Raw genomic sequence first — 15,342 nt, 5'->3', positions numbered from 1 at the left:
GTAGCGGGCTTTAGCAGAGACAGCACATTCGTGGAGATCGATGTATGCGTTCTTTCTCCATAATCACGTGGAAAATGCTGCGGTTATTTCTTTCTGTGGTATGTATGAATAGCGTTCACGGTGCACTGTGGTGACTTGTGCAAGCCTGCAGACCTTATCCCAATGGCAGTACCTGTAGCCGGCAGTTTACGCTGACAACTGGTAAACAACCACTAGTTACTGCATCTCACTAGGCTTTTATTTTGTATATACAGGTGGTCCCCCTCTGCATGCTGTCATGGCATGCAAGTATTGAATCCTTTTTCCAGTTCCTAATAGCTGCCACCCAGGAATGAAAAGTGCATGCTACCCTAGCATTGCACTAAATGGTCTGCTTTAAAATACAGGACTGCCTGTATTATTGAACAGTGCTGGTGTCGTGTGTCGTTTTTTTTTGTGCTGGCCCTTTTTGTGTGTTCTCGTTTTTCAGGCATTGGAGGAACACCAGTAGCCAGGGGAAGAAGATTCCAGCTGAACTGCTGCCAACTTATTTAGACATATATGTCTACGCTCCTGTCCTGTAAAACAATGTATTGGGGGACATATCTTTGTGCAATGCACTAAGAAATTCCTCATTTCTCTCTGGGCAGTGTCAGGGTCCACGTTGCCTTGTAGATTGCAGTGGTTAATGGTTTTATTTCTGTTGTATTGTGGGACTTGTCATTGTACCATGCACCGAGGTATCTCCCCTTGATAAATAGATAACTTGGTATCCCCTTTGTATCAGGCCTGTGGGGTGTGCCATTAAGCCGAGTAAGTTAAAGGGTTCCATTGTTTTATTTTTCACCTGCCCCTTCCTATTTATAAGTTTTGAATCCTGTTACTTGTAAGCTTTGAATCCGCATCTGTATTTTTTTTCCCCATCCAAGACTATCTTTGTATTCTGCCCTATATTCCTCCTATTTCTGTGATGTGCTGTGCAGTTTTTTGATTCTTATGTTTGTTGGAGTCTGATGGCTCATTAGCCATTGTGTGTTTTGTAAGAGTTCCTTGCAAGTTACGCGCTAGACCCTCCAGGTTCTCAAAATGTCCTGCCTTCCTTGTTTGTCATTGCTGTTCTAATTCTAACCATCATTTTATTTATTTCATATCTGCTTTTTCATCAGTTTTTTGGCATAATGTTTGTGCTTGGAAGTCTCAGATGAAAAGATAGTATAAAAGTAAGTTGTCTTTGCAGTGCAGTTGGATATTCAGCTTGAAATCGCAACAGAAGCAATCTTTTTCTTGTTGAACAAATCTTACAGTTTTTTGTGCACGTTTCTTATTTCCTAGATTGAAAATAATCTATTAGCCACCTCAGTAGTGCAATGGTTATAACGCTCAGCTGCTGACCCGAAAAACACAGGTTCAATCCCAGCCGCGGCTATCGCATTTCTATGGCGGCGAAATGCAAGAGGCCTGTGTACTGTGCATTGTCAGTGCACGTTAAAGAACTCCAGGTGGTCAAAATTATCCAGAGCCCTCCTCTGCGGTGTCCCTCATAGCCTGAGTCGTTTTAGGGACGTTAAACCCTTTAAAACCAAACCAAAATACTGTTTTGAATTTGGTTTGGTTGGTTGGTTGTCATCCATCAGTACATCCACACTTTTATGTTGTGTCATACCTCCAAAGTGGCAATGGAGTACATCTTCCTGACCTACGTACTGTGTTGTCATATGTCACATGGCGACTTTATGCCATAGCGAGAGACGTCATGTGGCGTCAGAAGTCAAAATTTTTCTGTGAAAAAGCACCGGGTCGCATTGTAAGCTGCCAGTCTTCCAGTGACATGGTTCAAAACCTTAATGTTTTATGCCCCATTTCTCCTCTGAAATCCCTGCAGCCGCATACATGGCCAGAAAGCATGATCAGCTTCTGATCACTCATGATAAGTGAATAGCATTTAATATTTCTGCAAAGCCAGCAGTTCCAATGTATCAGTATTCAAAGTTTATTTCACAGCTTCATATCTCCTCTATGGTTGGTAATAGGCTCATACTTTTCTTCCACGTATATATATATACAGGGTGTTTTTTTTTAGAAGGTCCAAAATTTTTAAAAAAAGGTAAACTGCTTTAGATTTATTTTAGCACTGCGGCTATACTGGAGGCTACGGCGGGCGCCAGGCAAGAGGAAAACTGTTTTAATTAGTTCGCTGATTAACTAAATATGTTAATTAACTTTTCTCATTTTTGTTTTAGGGGATATGTTGTATTCGCAGAATTGGAGATCGTCCTCTAAACAGTCCAACCAAGAAAAAACAATTTTAATTAAAAATTTTTCACGCACGTTACGAGGCGCGAAAAAGTCACCCTGGTAGGCATCTTCACACCGTAACGCAGCGGCGGGAGCGCCTCTGACGTAGTTTACTCCGCCCTGCGCTTTGCGTCAAGCGTCCCAGACTGGCAGCCTGCGCTATCGCTGCTTATCTCGCTTCGCTCCGCGGCCTCACGGAATGCCGCGCTGGAACAAAAAAGCATTGACACAAAGTACAGGGCGGAGCGAGCGCTCACAGACGCTGTGTTACAGTGTGAAGCTGCCTACCAGGGACACTTTTTCTCGCTTCGTTACGCGCGCAAAAAATTTTTTAATGAAAATCTTTTTTCTTGGCTGGACTGTTTGGAAGATTATCTCCAATTCTGCTAATACAACATATCCCCTAAAATAAAAATTATAAAAGTTAATTAACGTAATCAGTTAATCAGCGAACTAATTAAAGTAGTTTGTCTCTTACCTGGTGTCCGCCGTAGCCCTCAGTATAGCCCCAGGGTTAAAATAAATCTAAAGGAATTTACCTTTCTTTAAAAATTTTGGACCTTCTAAAAAAAAACACCCTGTATATGTGTGCGTAACCTGCCATGACCAGTAACCTCTCACGAGCAAGCATTTACATAAGTGCCTCCTGCCACGGCGGGCAGTGTAATCACAATCTGGTGGGCTGGTTGGGATAACACTGCAAGGTCACGTGACTCAGCTGGCTCATCTGCCACCTACGTTGCTTCTCTGGAGATTATTCATGGATTTTTCACTCATGGCCAACAACAATGCTGGTTTTACTGCGACACTGGCTATTTAATGGTATCACATTAACAAATCGTAGTTCAATCATCCACACCATGTCGTGATGGATTGGCCACATTAATCAGATTCCTAACAGTAGATAAATGCTTTTACTTGGTGTTCAACAGCTTCGTTAGTGCACATAGCTGTGTGATGCTGTTGTCCGCCGGAATGTAGTCCTCCAAGAAAACATCTGTCCAGCAATGCATCAATGACACGCTGCCACAAATCTCCATGCGTCCGATCACTTGTGTTTTCGAAAGCTTCAGCTGTATTCTGTGTGCCCATGCAGCGACTAAAGTAGCGCAGCACACGTGGCACAGAATGTATCAGCTGCACTGTCCGCTCTCTGACGCGGCCTGCATATGGTAGCAGCACAAAAAATGGGACGGCGGACTGGGCAGGCGAACCGTATCACGTGACCAACGTGGCCAACGAGGTGTTCAAACTTCTCAAATCACTGCTCTTTGTTTTTTGTTTTAATTTTATTTCTAGTTGTTTGCCATTAGGAATAATGAGAAAGGTAGAGAAAGTTAGAAGAAAGAGTGTAAACAAGCCTCGTTTAAGAAGTGGCATAAGTTCTCAATAAAGCAATGATCATGTGTCCACTTGTGATAGTCGCCTGCAACGTCCCATCGCAGGCCTACCTGCCTTAGGAAGCGTCGCCTCACGGAGGGTGTAGCCATGGGGAGTAGATTCACTTTCAACAGTTTCGCTTTCTCGCGCTTCAGTTTCGACTTTGGTTGCTGCCCACTCAGTGAGCTCACAGGCCCTTGGGGGCCGTTCACTTATGGTTTCAAAGCTGCCTTTTTATTTCTTTGTAAGGGCCACATGCTCTTTCTGGGGCGATCTCGCGAGGGCTCATGCCCTCTTTAATCTCCGTGCTTGTTAGAAGCACGACCTCTTCATATTTGGGGGGATTAATGGCACCTCCTTGTTTGCTATAACAAAGTGATGCGACCAAAGGTGTTGTATCTGAAGCATATTATTGCCATTGCCCAAGGCATACTTTGACGGTGGCACCGCACTTGTTCGTACCAAGCTAGTGTTTGTTGTGTCTGTGGCAGTTATAAGTGAGCTCTACTGTATTGCACGTGCATCAAGCCACAGACACAAGCAGATGCTATTAAAACAGGCTGGGGCCTGCTGCATGATACGTGCTCTATGTACAAAGCATATCGACAATGCTGTTGTGGCTTTGGAGATTCCTGCTTAGTTTACTGTGCTCTGTTTCAATTTTCAGACATGAGGACCAGTCTCATAAGGACAGGGTAAAATGTGCCTGAGATGAACCTTCGAAAGCAATGTACTGCTGCAAACACGGGCATAATCTTACTTTCACTTATTTGCATGCGCAAAGTTAGGTTTATGAGAATCCACCTGGATCTGCCGAAAGAACTAGCCCGACGAGCCGGGCTGACATGTCAGGCATTGTTAAAGATACCACAACTGACGTTGCATTTTAGCTGGTAGAAACATCAGTTTCAAATTTTTTTACTCGCAGTGACGATCATTTGTTCTCCATTATTTTGCAGGTCATTACTGATAACCCGATGTGTGCAAGGTTCCAGAGGAAGAAACCTTCAATACCACCCCTGCCAGCCTTTCATGTCTCCATTGCTTCATGTTCATAACCTGGAAAATTCCATGTGCAGTGATCTCAGTGCATTGTGTCTATTCACAAAAAGAGATGGAAATAGTTTTGATGTAATTGCTTAAATTACAGGGTTCTTAATAATGAGGAAAGTGGGCATTTCCGTGAAAACAAAAATTTTGCTAGGTGAGCTTGTTTTGTAAGCAATATAGTTCTTTCCCCTGAAATGACAACAGGTTCGCTTAAAGGAGAAGCAAGGAGGAAATAACGGGTGGCAGCATAGTTGTCGCTAACAGTTGTTGCTTTGTTGAGGAGGCACTCGGTTCTTTTTGTTCGTTTTGACTCTATAGTGGTTGAGCAGAAACCATTGGTGCGCAATGGTTGACCAGTTTAAATTAAGCTCTTGGTGAGACTCCCATTTCTGTCGTGGTATTAGCAGAACGCCTGACTTCATACAGCAGTCGAACGGAGCCTATGACTTGTGTTCTCTTGCGGTGTGCTCTCAGTAGTAGATGTATTAGAATCACGGTATTTGGTCACTCAGAACCAAGCACCAAGAGAGGATTATGCCTGTCATGCAAGGGCCAGTAGTCTTGCAGCTATCTTAGACAAGCCAGGCACTCCACATAAAAAGGGTTGCACAGGGGATGGGAGGATACTGAGTGGTCGTCCTGCATTCCACAACACAGTGAATGAAACTGGCGTATGTTTCAGGGCAGTTATTACTTTCAGGTGATTTCACATATTTTTGGAAGATGGCCTGTGCCGGTGTCTGCAGGGTGTTGCATGTCAATTTCTTAATTGACTTTGTGGCGTGGAGAATAGAAAAAAAATTAGCAGCTGGTGCTCATCTTAAATAAAAGAGAGGCATTGGTTCCAAACCATTATGCTCGGTTAAAAATACAAACGGAAGAAAATGACGCCTTTATTTTTGGTGCAAAGTGGGGTGAATCTGACTCCATTCTATTATTCAGAGATCAAAGCAGGATCTCTGGAACTGAAGAGATGGTCATTGTGAAAGCTGCTGTGCGAGATCACATGAAAGGGAACAAAATGTAGTTATGCTGGACATTGTGTGGTTGCTCTGATAAAGTGTGCAAATTGATTATTTTATTTATACGGTATTCTTTTGTTTTTCTCTTAAAAGAGAAACATCAGGGGTGATTATTGCATGCATTGAAATAATTTGCCTTTTGATGCGTGTGTGACTGACGCATCAATCTTTATATTGATTCTTGTGCTGTATAGCCACACATATTTTCAAATGCTTGCTGTACTCATTCGGTGTGACTCCACGAGGTTGTACTCTTGCTCTGTCCGCTAGGAGGGACTTTATGAACATTGGGGCTCTGCAAAACCTGTTCTGTCGGTATTGTGTGACGAATTCTACATGGTATCGTATTTGCCGCCGTTCACTGGCTTATAGGCATCTTTATGGCTTTGCTGATGAGTACGCTATGATTCCTGGTGGTTGGTCGCACGTGACTGACCTCACTTTGTCATGTGCGAAGCATTCCTGACTCTGTCCAAGCTATGTTTGTTGCTGTGTGCATTTAGCCTGCATTCCGACGTCTTCCATTTTGTGTTGAGGCTCTTTTAAGAGCAGGCAACATTTGGCTGTATGGGGTGACAATGTTCTTTTTAGTTTTCTAATGCTTAATGCTGTTATGCACATTTGCAATTCATCAAGTGTGGACTTCAATTCAATTCAATTCAATTCAATTTTATTCTCCAGTTATACACTGGAACGTTCTCCGGGCTAAAAGGACCGACTGGGCCTTGACTGAGTCCCGGAGACGTTTACAGAGCAGCGACAGGCAGTACATACGGAGAAATACTATACAATACAAAAGTTAAACAGAGTATACGCATATAAAAAGTACATACATATATACAAAGCACACAAAAGAGGACACTTATACAGAGTTATATAACTACAAAATGCGAGGAAGAAGGCAATTACAATTTACTAAAGTATTCGTGTAATTTTTTACGCGAAAGGTTATTCATATCTTTATGGCGATTTAATATAACAGGTAGATTGTGCTTTATGGACTGCAATTTATAATTGGTGCGAAAATGAGGAACGAGCCAAGGATCGGTGTTACGGGTAGCAACATTGTGTTCGTGGCGTGTCAATGAAGATACACGTTTAAAAAAAGATTGGAACTCTTTTGTGGAAAAGAGAAATGACTTCAAGATGCGATACTCATAAAAGTGATGAATTCGGATAATATTGTAGTCAGGAAAACTATCGGCGGTGGTCAAGCCAGGATCAATATTTGCGATGTGGCGCATAATTTTCTTTTGAAGGATACTGATTTTGTTTATGTTGGTTTGTGTTGTGGTAGCCCAAACTAGATTGCAATAGTTTATTTGAGAGAAAAATAAACCGTAATATACTTGAAGCCTAGCTTTTACAGGAAGTAACATTCGACAGCGGAAGTAACATTCGACATGATGATTGCTGTGCCTTGAATTATCTTTGAGGAGGAAATTCTTTTGTTATGATGTGAAGCCGTTTGAAAAACTTTGCCTGCCCAGTGTTTCTGTATAGCTCTGTGCTCTGTTGACCCTGTTTACCCTGTGCTGTGCTGACCTATTGACGTAGTGCTCTTTACCGTGTTGCCCAAGGCAGTGCAAGCTTTACCAGACTTGCTCCTAAGAACCGCACTGTTTCTTTTCTTTTCTGGCTTTGCCGGAGTGAGTTCCTGACACGTGGCAGGTCTTCATGCCTCACAAAATGCCTGTAAAACTAATTTACTGTTGCTGTGATTCTGCGATTCCGATAAGTGATGACCAGTTATACTTTTATTCTTTATTTCTTGCTGCATTCACTTTTCCCGCATCAGTGGCATAGTCATTGGAGCGTGCACCACGCATGTAGGGTGTGCAGTGTTGGAATCTCTGTACTAGCACTGGGTACCCACCAGTGATGCAATAGGCAGGTTTTTCCCCCTGGCTTTTGCTGGGTGCACTGCTTGGAAGTGGGTCTTTAACCCCAACCTGTGTCGAAGAAAGTGCCTTGAGCCATGGCCCTCTTTAGCCAAAGCTGCGCTTTCAACATCTCACTTATTGTTGTCATCAGCTTTCACTCTCATTACAATTTTTCATCCCACATTTTAGTTGTGGGCCTTGCACGAGTAAATATGTTATGCTCTAACTGCACTTAACACACAGTAGTGTGCTGTTTCAGATGTGCTTCTACTCATTTGGTTGATGGCACTCTTGGAGCTGCTGCAGGGGAAACACCCTGTTGGACATGTTGGCCACACTTTTGGGCAGCTGTAGTCTTGGCTGCAAGCAAGCCTCCTGACAATTTTTTACCAGTCGTCAAGCTCTTTAACTTTTTCTCCTGCGTGCGGTACAAAGGGTGTAAGAGGTCTACAAAAAAAAGGAATCCTGTACCTCTGTGTTTTGTATGTAAGCATAACTGACACTCATTAGCTCTTAAGCCTGCGTAGGCAGACATGTACAGTCCTTCCCATGAAACCAGTTACTGTGTGAGTGAACAGGTCTATGAAGTGACTGTTGGTTTGCTTGCAACAGGTTTCTGATTTTTGTAAGTAACTGTGATTTTTTTATGAGCATAATTATAGTTGTCATCTGCGTGCAGAATTGAAAGTTTGAAATGTTTGCGTTGGAACTAGATTGTTTTGAAGCCTCACCTGTTGAGTTTACACAACCTGACACAACTGTTGTATGAGATTGTATTCCATTTTCACCGTCTCATCCACATAGCACCATGTGAGTTGTTGCACAAGTAATCCTGTGTCTTATGGATGTAACCTGTCTTTCACTTGCAGGCTTGACCACCAGAGGCCGCAAATACGATGGATTTTCTGGACAAAACTCATCAGGTTAGAATCTTCGCTTTTTCTCCAGTAATGCGTTCCTGAAGGTTGTCTTTCAAAGAGCAGTATGAAGAATACTGAAACTTCACTTCATAGAACTGTGGTGAATTATGATGATATTTGCCCTTAATATTATGGAAAATTGTTTTCCGTAATTTGTGAACTATTGACCAAAGCTGTCATCCCTGTGAGTTCTATGCATTGATGCAAGGACTTGTGCAGGGGTCCAAGGCCTCATCAGGTTTTTAGCCTTTTGCTTCCTCTTATACCCTGTCTAAGGAGAAAAGAAAACAAAAGTGGCAGTGTGCTGTGTTCTAAAGACAATGTTGCAACTCAGGTAGCGTGGTCGGGCTGGAGAGGGGATGAGGGAAGTCGGAGATGATGCGAGAAAGACAGGGAGAACTTTATACAAGTAAATTACATTTTGTACAAACAGCAACTGAGAGTGTCTCAGTAAAAGAGTCTCGATGACAAGGAGCTACACGGCCATATTCGGGTCAAGTTTTATAGGGTTTTCTTTCCCTGAAATTCCTAGATGGAGGCTGGGCCCGCCGAGGAAGGTGTGTCCTGTAAAGTTCACTGTGGCGCTCATTACACACTCTCTCATTAGGGAACACGCCCCTGTCACGTGTTCAAATTCAGAGAAAGTGCCCTCTACGTCGTGCGGGTGCCAGAATGTCGGCAAGCAGCGTTCCCGCGCTTTACATGTAGCCGCACGTGCAGGGCCCAGAGTACGTGCAAGTCCACGCGGGGTAGGGAAAGCTCTCGCTGTCAGCTTCTTCTTGGAAGACGGATGCCGCTGTAAAAGTTGATGACTGGACCCAGCTACCCCCTGGCCCCTCGGGAGCGTCAAGTATTGCCGGTCTTGGCAGCTAACTTCGTTCTGTAGATGAAGGTGCACTGCAGAGCAGCACTGGCTACTTTTGGCATGGATTTCTTCCGTCGCTTCCGTGGGTAATCCGGGAGTTGACCCCGTGTGCACTTCGGCACTTGCTGTGTGCCCTTCGGCATCAGCATTCCGCTGCAGCCGCACCGGTTTTCCCACACGACGAAGGCGAAGCATAACAGACTGCCCCGCCGGGAGAAGGAGATCCCAATGGACAGGGGACTGCATTCGCTGTTCGGAGGGATGTCGCCCGAGGATGCTGTTAACCGGAGTCAGTTGTCTTTCGGCGTTTCTTGAGGCCAGCGCACCCAGAAGGCTTCCTTCGCACGTCCAGGTTCACAAAGGACACTGCAAAGTGACTTCGAAGTGACTCGTTCTCCGCTAGCGTTACAACTGCGCCGAAAACCCAACCGCTCAGTCATTAAGCACGACACAATCCCCCACTAAGCAATGCCAGGCTCTTTTCCTCTTGCGCAGCCATTTAATCCCTTAGAGTAGTCCAGCAGCACTTCCTTAGAGTAGTCCGCCAGCACTTAGAAAGTGCCCACAAATTGGCACATTACACGTCTCACCTTGAAATACTAAATAAGAACAATATGTTCGAAATCCTATATCAGGACTCATTGGCATTTCGCTGCAGCCATGCCGGTTTTCCCACACAACGAAGGCGCAGCATAACAGCTAACTGCCGTTTGTTTTGTTATTAAGGCCACTTAGGTGGGCTTAGGAGAGCGCCTGTCATGATGTCAGTAATGCAAGTGCTTTGGATGTATTTCAAAGGCTACCCTATTTTGTTGGAAAGGACATTTTTTGCAGCTGGAACGTTTTCAGCTGCTTGCAAAATTCATTCTAGGGATATCTTTCTTCAGGCCTGAATTCTCCTTAAGGTCGCCCTATTGATTAAAACTTTTCATAAACATCCGCAGCTGATGACGAATATGTCCTCCACATTGATCTTTATTTCCATAGCTCCAGGTGAGCTGTGCAATGTTCGTTCCTGCATTTGATTGAAAGTATTATGCCTTTATAACACAGGTTCAGTCATCACACAGAGTGACCATGGCGCACCTTCTGTGGAAGATTCAACAAGTGAAAGGCACCCTGTGAGCCACTGCAAGGAGTCTACTCCTGGCATGGGTAACCACCGGGGTAAACCCACAGGAAATAAGCTGCACAAATGCACCCACTGCAACAAGGGATTCAAAAAAAGATCCAAGCTAGTCTCACACTTCAGAGTGCATAGCGGCGAGCGTCCATACCATTGTAACGACTGTGGAAAGAGCTTTGCACAAAAGGACTACCTAAACATACACCAGCGCACTCATACAAACGAGCGACCTTACCGTTGTGACCAGTGTGGTAGCAGCTTTGCTCAAAAGTCCAATCTAGAGGCACACCGTCGCACCCACACAGGCGAGCGTCCTTACCGTTGTCGCTATTGTGGTGACAGCTTTGCACAAGCTGTCACCCTAAAGAGACATGAGCGCACTCACACAGGTGAGCGACCTTACCGTTGTGACCAGTGTGGTAGCAGCTTTGCACAAAAGGCCCATCTAGAGGCACACCAGCGCACTCACACTGGGGAACGTCCTTACCGTTGTGATCACTGTGGTGGCAGCTTTACATTGAAGGGTAACCTGGTGGCACACATCCGTACCCACACGGGTGAAAAGCCGTATCAATGCCAGCTGTGCCCAATGGCCTTTGTAGCACATTCAAGTCTTATGAGTCATGTTAGATCCCATAAGGGCGAAAAGCCCTTCCAGTGCGACTTGTGCCAGAAGACATTCACTCGGGGGCAAAATTTGAAACTGCACAAAAAGGCGATTCACAAAGAATAGCAGCGGTTGCTGATCCCCTTAGTCAATGTTTTTCTAGCTACCTTTTTATATGCATGCTAACGAGATTCTTGCTGAATGCCCTATGAAAGGTAGTTAAGAAAAACTTGTTGGGCGAGTTGGTGCACACTGTTGTAGGTACGAATTGCTCACAAAAGACACACACAGGAAGAAACACGAGGGAGACTGAAAGAGCGCAAACTGTCAACTGGTGTTTATTCGATTGAGTGCCGCTTATAGGCAGCGTGCACACGTGCCTACAAACACCAGTTGATAGTTTGCGCTCTTTCAGTCTCCCTCGTGTTTCTTCCTGTGTGTGTCTTTTGTGCGCAATTCGTACCTACAACCTATGAAAGGTGCTGGTAGCTAACCTTCATCTTTATTTACATTTGTCAGTTTTGTTCACTTTTACGGAGTTCTCAGGAAAAACATTTGTTGTTCCCTTAGACTAGACACACACTCGCTCTAAGTATTTCCTGAACACGGAGAGTAAGCCTGCTATGCTTGTAAACTCGCATGAATGGAAATGAAATCACAGTCATACGTGGCTGGCATCACTTCTTGTTGGAGAGACACTTTCAAAAACTTTGTACCCAATATTAGAGAGAGATTTAGCATACGGGAGACATAATAGCATAGCCGTATACCGGTTTACCGCAGACTGACTACGCACGCGCAGTGGCATGGGTGCAGTCAGGCGGTGTCACTGCCCGTATGAAGCCGGTGTACAGTAAATCAGTCTACATCTACGCTAAATCTCTATTGCTGGTGCCATTTGTCTGCCTGCCTCAGTGAAAAGAAGTGGGGCGGGAAGGGGGGTAAAACGTGCACAACTATTCTTTTTACTCATGCAGTCTGAATGGGTGTATTTTTGTAATGTTCACTGTAAATTCACTTATTAATATCATTGAACCTATTTCTGTTTGTATGACAACACAGCAAAACCTGCTCTTGTGCTAATCTTTGCGTGTTTATTCCAGCATCACAAATGGCAGGAATGAGCGGGGAAAGGCAGGTGTCTGACCTCATATTAATGTGTCTTGTGTTAGTCTGCAGGTTTTATAACAGTTCTCTGTACTTCGGTATGAAAGCCAAAGAGTTTACGAACATCTACATCACCATTTCTGAGACCTCTATCTCTGCTGGATATAAATGGCATAATATTTGTGGAGCATTATGTTCTCACCATTTTTATCTATTGTGGTTGTCAGAATATCAGGTGTTTGTGACCATTTCATTTTGTGCTAGCTTCTTTGTTGTATTAGTGTTACTTGAAAAAGCCTTATTTTTTACATAAGGTGTTCATGATAACAAGCTGAAGAGGTTTTGGCTGCAAAAACAAAAAATTCTGTGATTGGTGCCTATGAAAAACATTGCTATTTTGTAGTGTATTGTAACGCTCGTAATTTGTGTCATTTTTGTGAAGTTCCTTAGTGCACATAAGTATTTTATTCAAGTTTCCATTACGCATTGTTGAATACATTCTGGCTGATTGTAAGGTGTTCATGATAACTTGTTACAAGAGTCGTGGCTGCTGAAACAAAAGGTGGTTTGATTGGTGCCTATGAAAAACATTGTTATTTTATAGTGTATTCTAAAGTTCGTAATTTAGGTTTGTTGTGTGAAATTGCACGTGAGTGTTTTATTACATTTGCCATTACAATATGTTGAATACATTGTGGCTGTTTGTAAAAGTTACTTGATGTTTTGTGCATTAAATTCATAAACAGCACAGTTGTTTGGTTAGCCTTTTTGTTCAAATAGCTGATGTTTCCTTTTTTTAGCATTAAGCTTTGAGCGTTCACAAACATCATTGTGCCTTGCATCCAGGAAAGAATTTTTATCGTCACTTGTTTCAGCATTTGGTTCTGTTTCCCACAGCAAGTGTATCCTTTCTAATGGCATTGCATTTCCTGTGGCACAACAATGGGTGGTAGTTTTGTCGGTTGCTTTGGAGAAGACTTTAAACCTCTCTTTTTCTCAGCCCCTGTGCATTTACATGCCGTTACATACATCCATTCTGATAAGAAACATTGAACAACCTTTTCGGAGAATTCAAATTAAATGCGCCCGCTTTTCATAGTTGCACAATGGGAAGTACTTTCCAGGTCTTGCACTCGCATTCTTTAAAGCTCAAGCACAGTTAACCCATATACGCCTCGCATCTTATTAGTAGAACAGCGCTTTTTTTTTGCACACAAACTCAAAGTTTATTCTGTAAAACCTTGCACCTGCCAATGTAGGTTTAAGAGGGTTTAACGTTTCCTATGCAAGGATCGCATTTGCATTCTTTGAGTTTTGTGTGTTGTATGCATTCTGAAAGATCGCACTGTCTTCTCTGGAGGCCAGTTTTGAAATTCGGCACCACTGACTACATTGTAATTCTGCAAGCACATAACACACTCACGCACACACTCACACAATATTTTTGCGTTGTCATAAGGAAACCATTGCACATAATGAGAAATGTGATTTTATAGTTGTCAAATGCTTAAATGTTTAGCACACTTAACAAGTAGCAGATTTTCCTTGTATCCTGCACTGTAGGGCCACTTAAAGTTTGGTGTTGAGAAAATTATTGCCGCCAATGAAAGAATGATTCTGAATTCTGAAGTGCAATAAACATTTTATATCAAAAATTATTTCAATCTTTTTCATATTTCTGAAGTTTCGGTACATAAGGGCTAAGCTATGTACTCGGAGGATGTGTACAGTCTCTGTCAAAAGTATAAAGCCCAAGGGGTCTGCTTCTGAGCCCTGCAGTGCGGCTTCTCTTGCATACTCAGGGACTGTAATCTTATGATTATAAGACGGTACCTTGTGCACTCAAAAAATGATTACGGAGCACATAACGACTGCAAGCCCATTTTTGTTCATACAATGCTCTCTGTGTAATTGCAGAAAAAGCAGTTCACGTGCTTTTCTCTTCTAGCTTATGATTGCATGATGAAAGAAAGGGCTAGCAAGCCGGGGCATTAATTTCATGCTTCGCACTTACGGGGATTCCAGCAGTTGTTTTAAATTTATATGGACAAAAGAGGAATTGCTCCAGACTCTGCACAATGCGTGATGGAGTATTTTCAGTGTACACTCCACAAACTTGAAATGTTTTGTCATCACAGGTGATGTTAAGTGAGTGCTCGCACGTATACAGCACATTTCTCATACCGCAGAGTCACAGGAGAAGGAATTCAACGCGATAGCATTTAGGGCCCCGTGTCGCAGAAAAGCCGGTGTCGTCGGCGTTGGCCGTGAGCAAAAAATCCCAGTAGCATTAATAAATAAAACCAGAGTACGAAATTGCTGATTGGGGAATCGAACCAGGGCCTCCAGAGTGCGAGACGAGCACGTGAACCACTCCGCCACGCGAGCTCGATGGTTTGAACGAAGGTGCGTCTGGTGAATACGGTGTTGTCTTAGAAGGGTGCTTTGTGGTGTATATTAGTAATTATGAGCATGGAAATTATAGACGTTGCAGTTAAGCGAGTAGCAAAGTACGTTTCCGCTACTTTTCCTCTTCTCTTGGTGCACACGTAGCACCATCAGGCGGTGCCCACTAAAACCACTCCCTCCTCTTCCTCATCGCAATGTACGCCACTGCCCCAACAGAGAGTGCGCAACGGCAGCGCTTCCTGAAGGGGCTTTTGCGCCTGCCGCTCGTCTCGTTCGGGCGCAGTGGGGCCGTGCGGGGACGCAGGAATCACGCGGTGAGCGGCGAACAACGCAGTGTACATCCAAGGCGCATTCACCACAAAGGTTGCGGCTTGCTGCCCGTTTGTACGGTGCGGAAGATCTTCTGGCGTTCGTGGCATCGGGTTTCTCGAGAACAATGTGCCGATGAACTACAACTCCAGCTTGAGTTTAGGTGAGAAAGAAAAGGAATGAGAAGAGGAAAAAGGAGGAGAAGGCGCTCTCGCGTCTTGTCTTAAGACGACGCTCAAGCGTCCTCCCGATTTTTGCTATCGGCCTCTGACATCACCATGGCAATTGCGTGCTGAGGACAGAAAGCTGGGCAAGTTGGTTACGATTCATTATACAACAGCACAGAAGACAAGCACAAAATGAAGAAAAGTCAACGCTTGTAGTGAATTT

The 15,342-nt window shown here is 43.8% G+C and overlaps 1 protein-coding gene across 4 annotated transcripts in view; it reads left to right on the top strand.

Annotated features, from left to right (window-relative positions):
* LOC149329287 (uncharacterized) overlaps nucleotides 1–11,414 on the top strand; it is an 83,341-nt gene extending 71,927 nt beyond the window's left edge. For all 4 annotated transcript variants that reach the window (XM_089561886.1, XM_089561884.1, XM_089561883.1 and 1 more), the window contains 2 exons: nucleotides 8,479–8,532; nucleotides 10,448–11,414. In XM_089561886.1, coding sequence (XP_089418012.1) covers nucleotides 8,479–8,532; nucleotides 10,448–11,253 — 860 coding nt within the window. In that variant the 3' untranslated portion in view covers nucleotides 11,254–11,414. The remainder of the gene's footprint in view (nucleotides 1–8,478; nucleotides 8,533–10,447) is intronic.
* Nucleotides 11,415–15,342: the final 3,928 nt, after the last annotated feature.

Source organism: Amblyomma mixtum, chromosome 9 (assembly GCF_055824585.1).
Source record: "Amblyomma mixtum isolate Tamu chromosome 9, ASM5582458v1, whole genome shotgun sequence".
Taxonomy (NCBI): domain Eukaryota; kingdom Metazoa; phylum Arthropoda; class Arachnida; order Ixodida; family Ixodidae; genus Amblyomma; species Amblyomma mixtum.
Note: the sequence above shows the minus strand (reverse complement) of the source record. Positions and strands in the feature narration are given on the sequence as shown.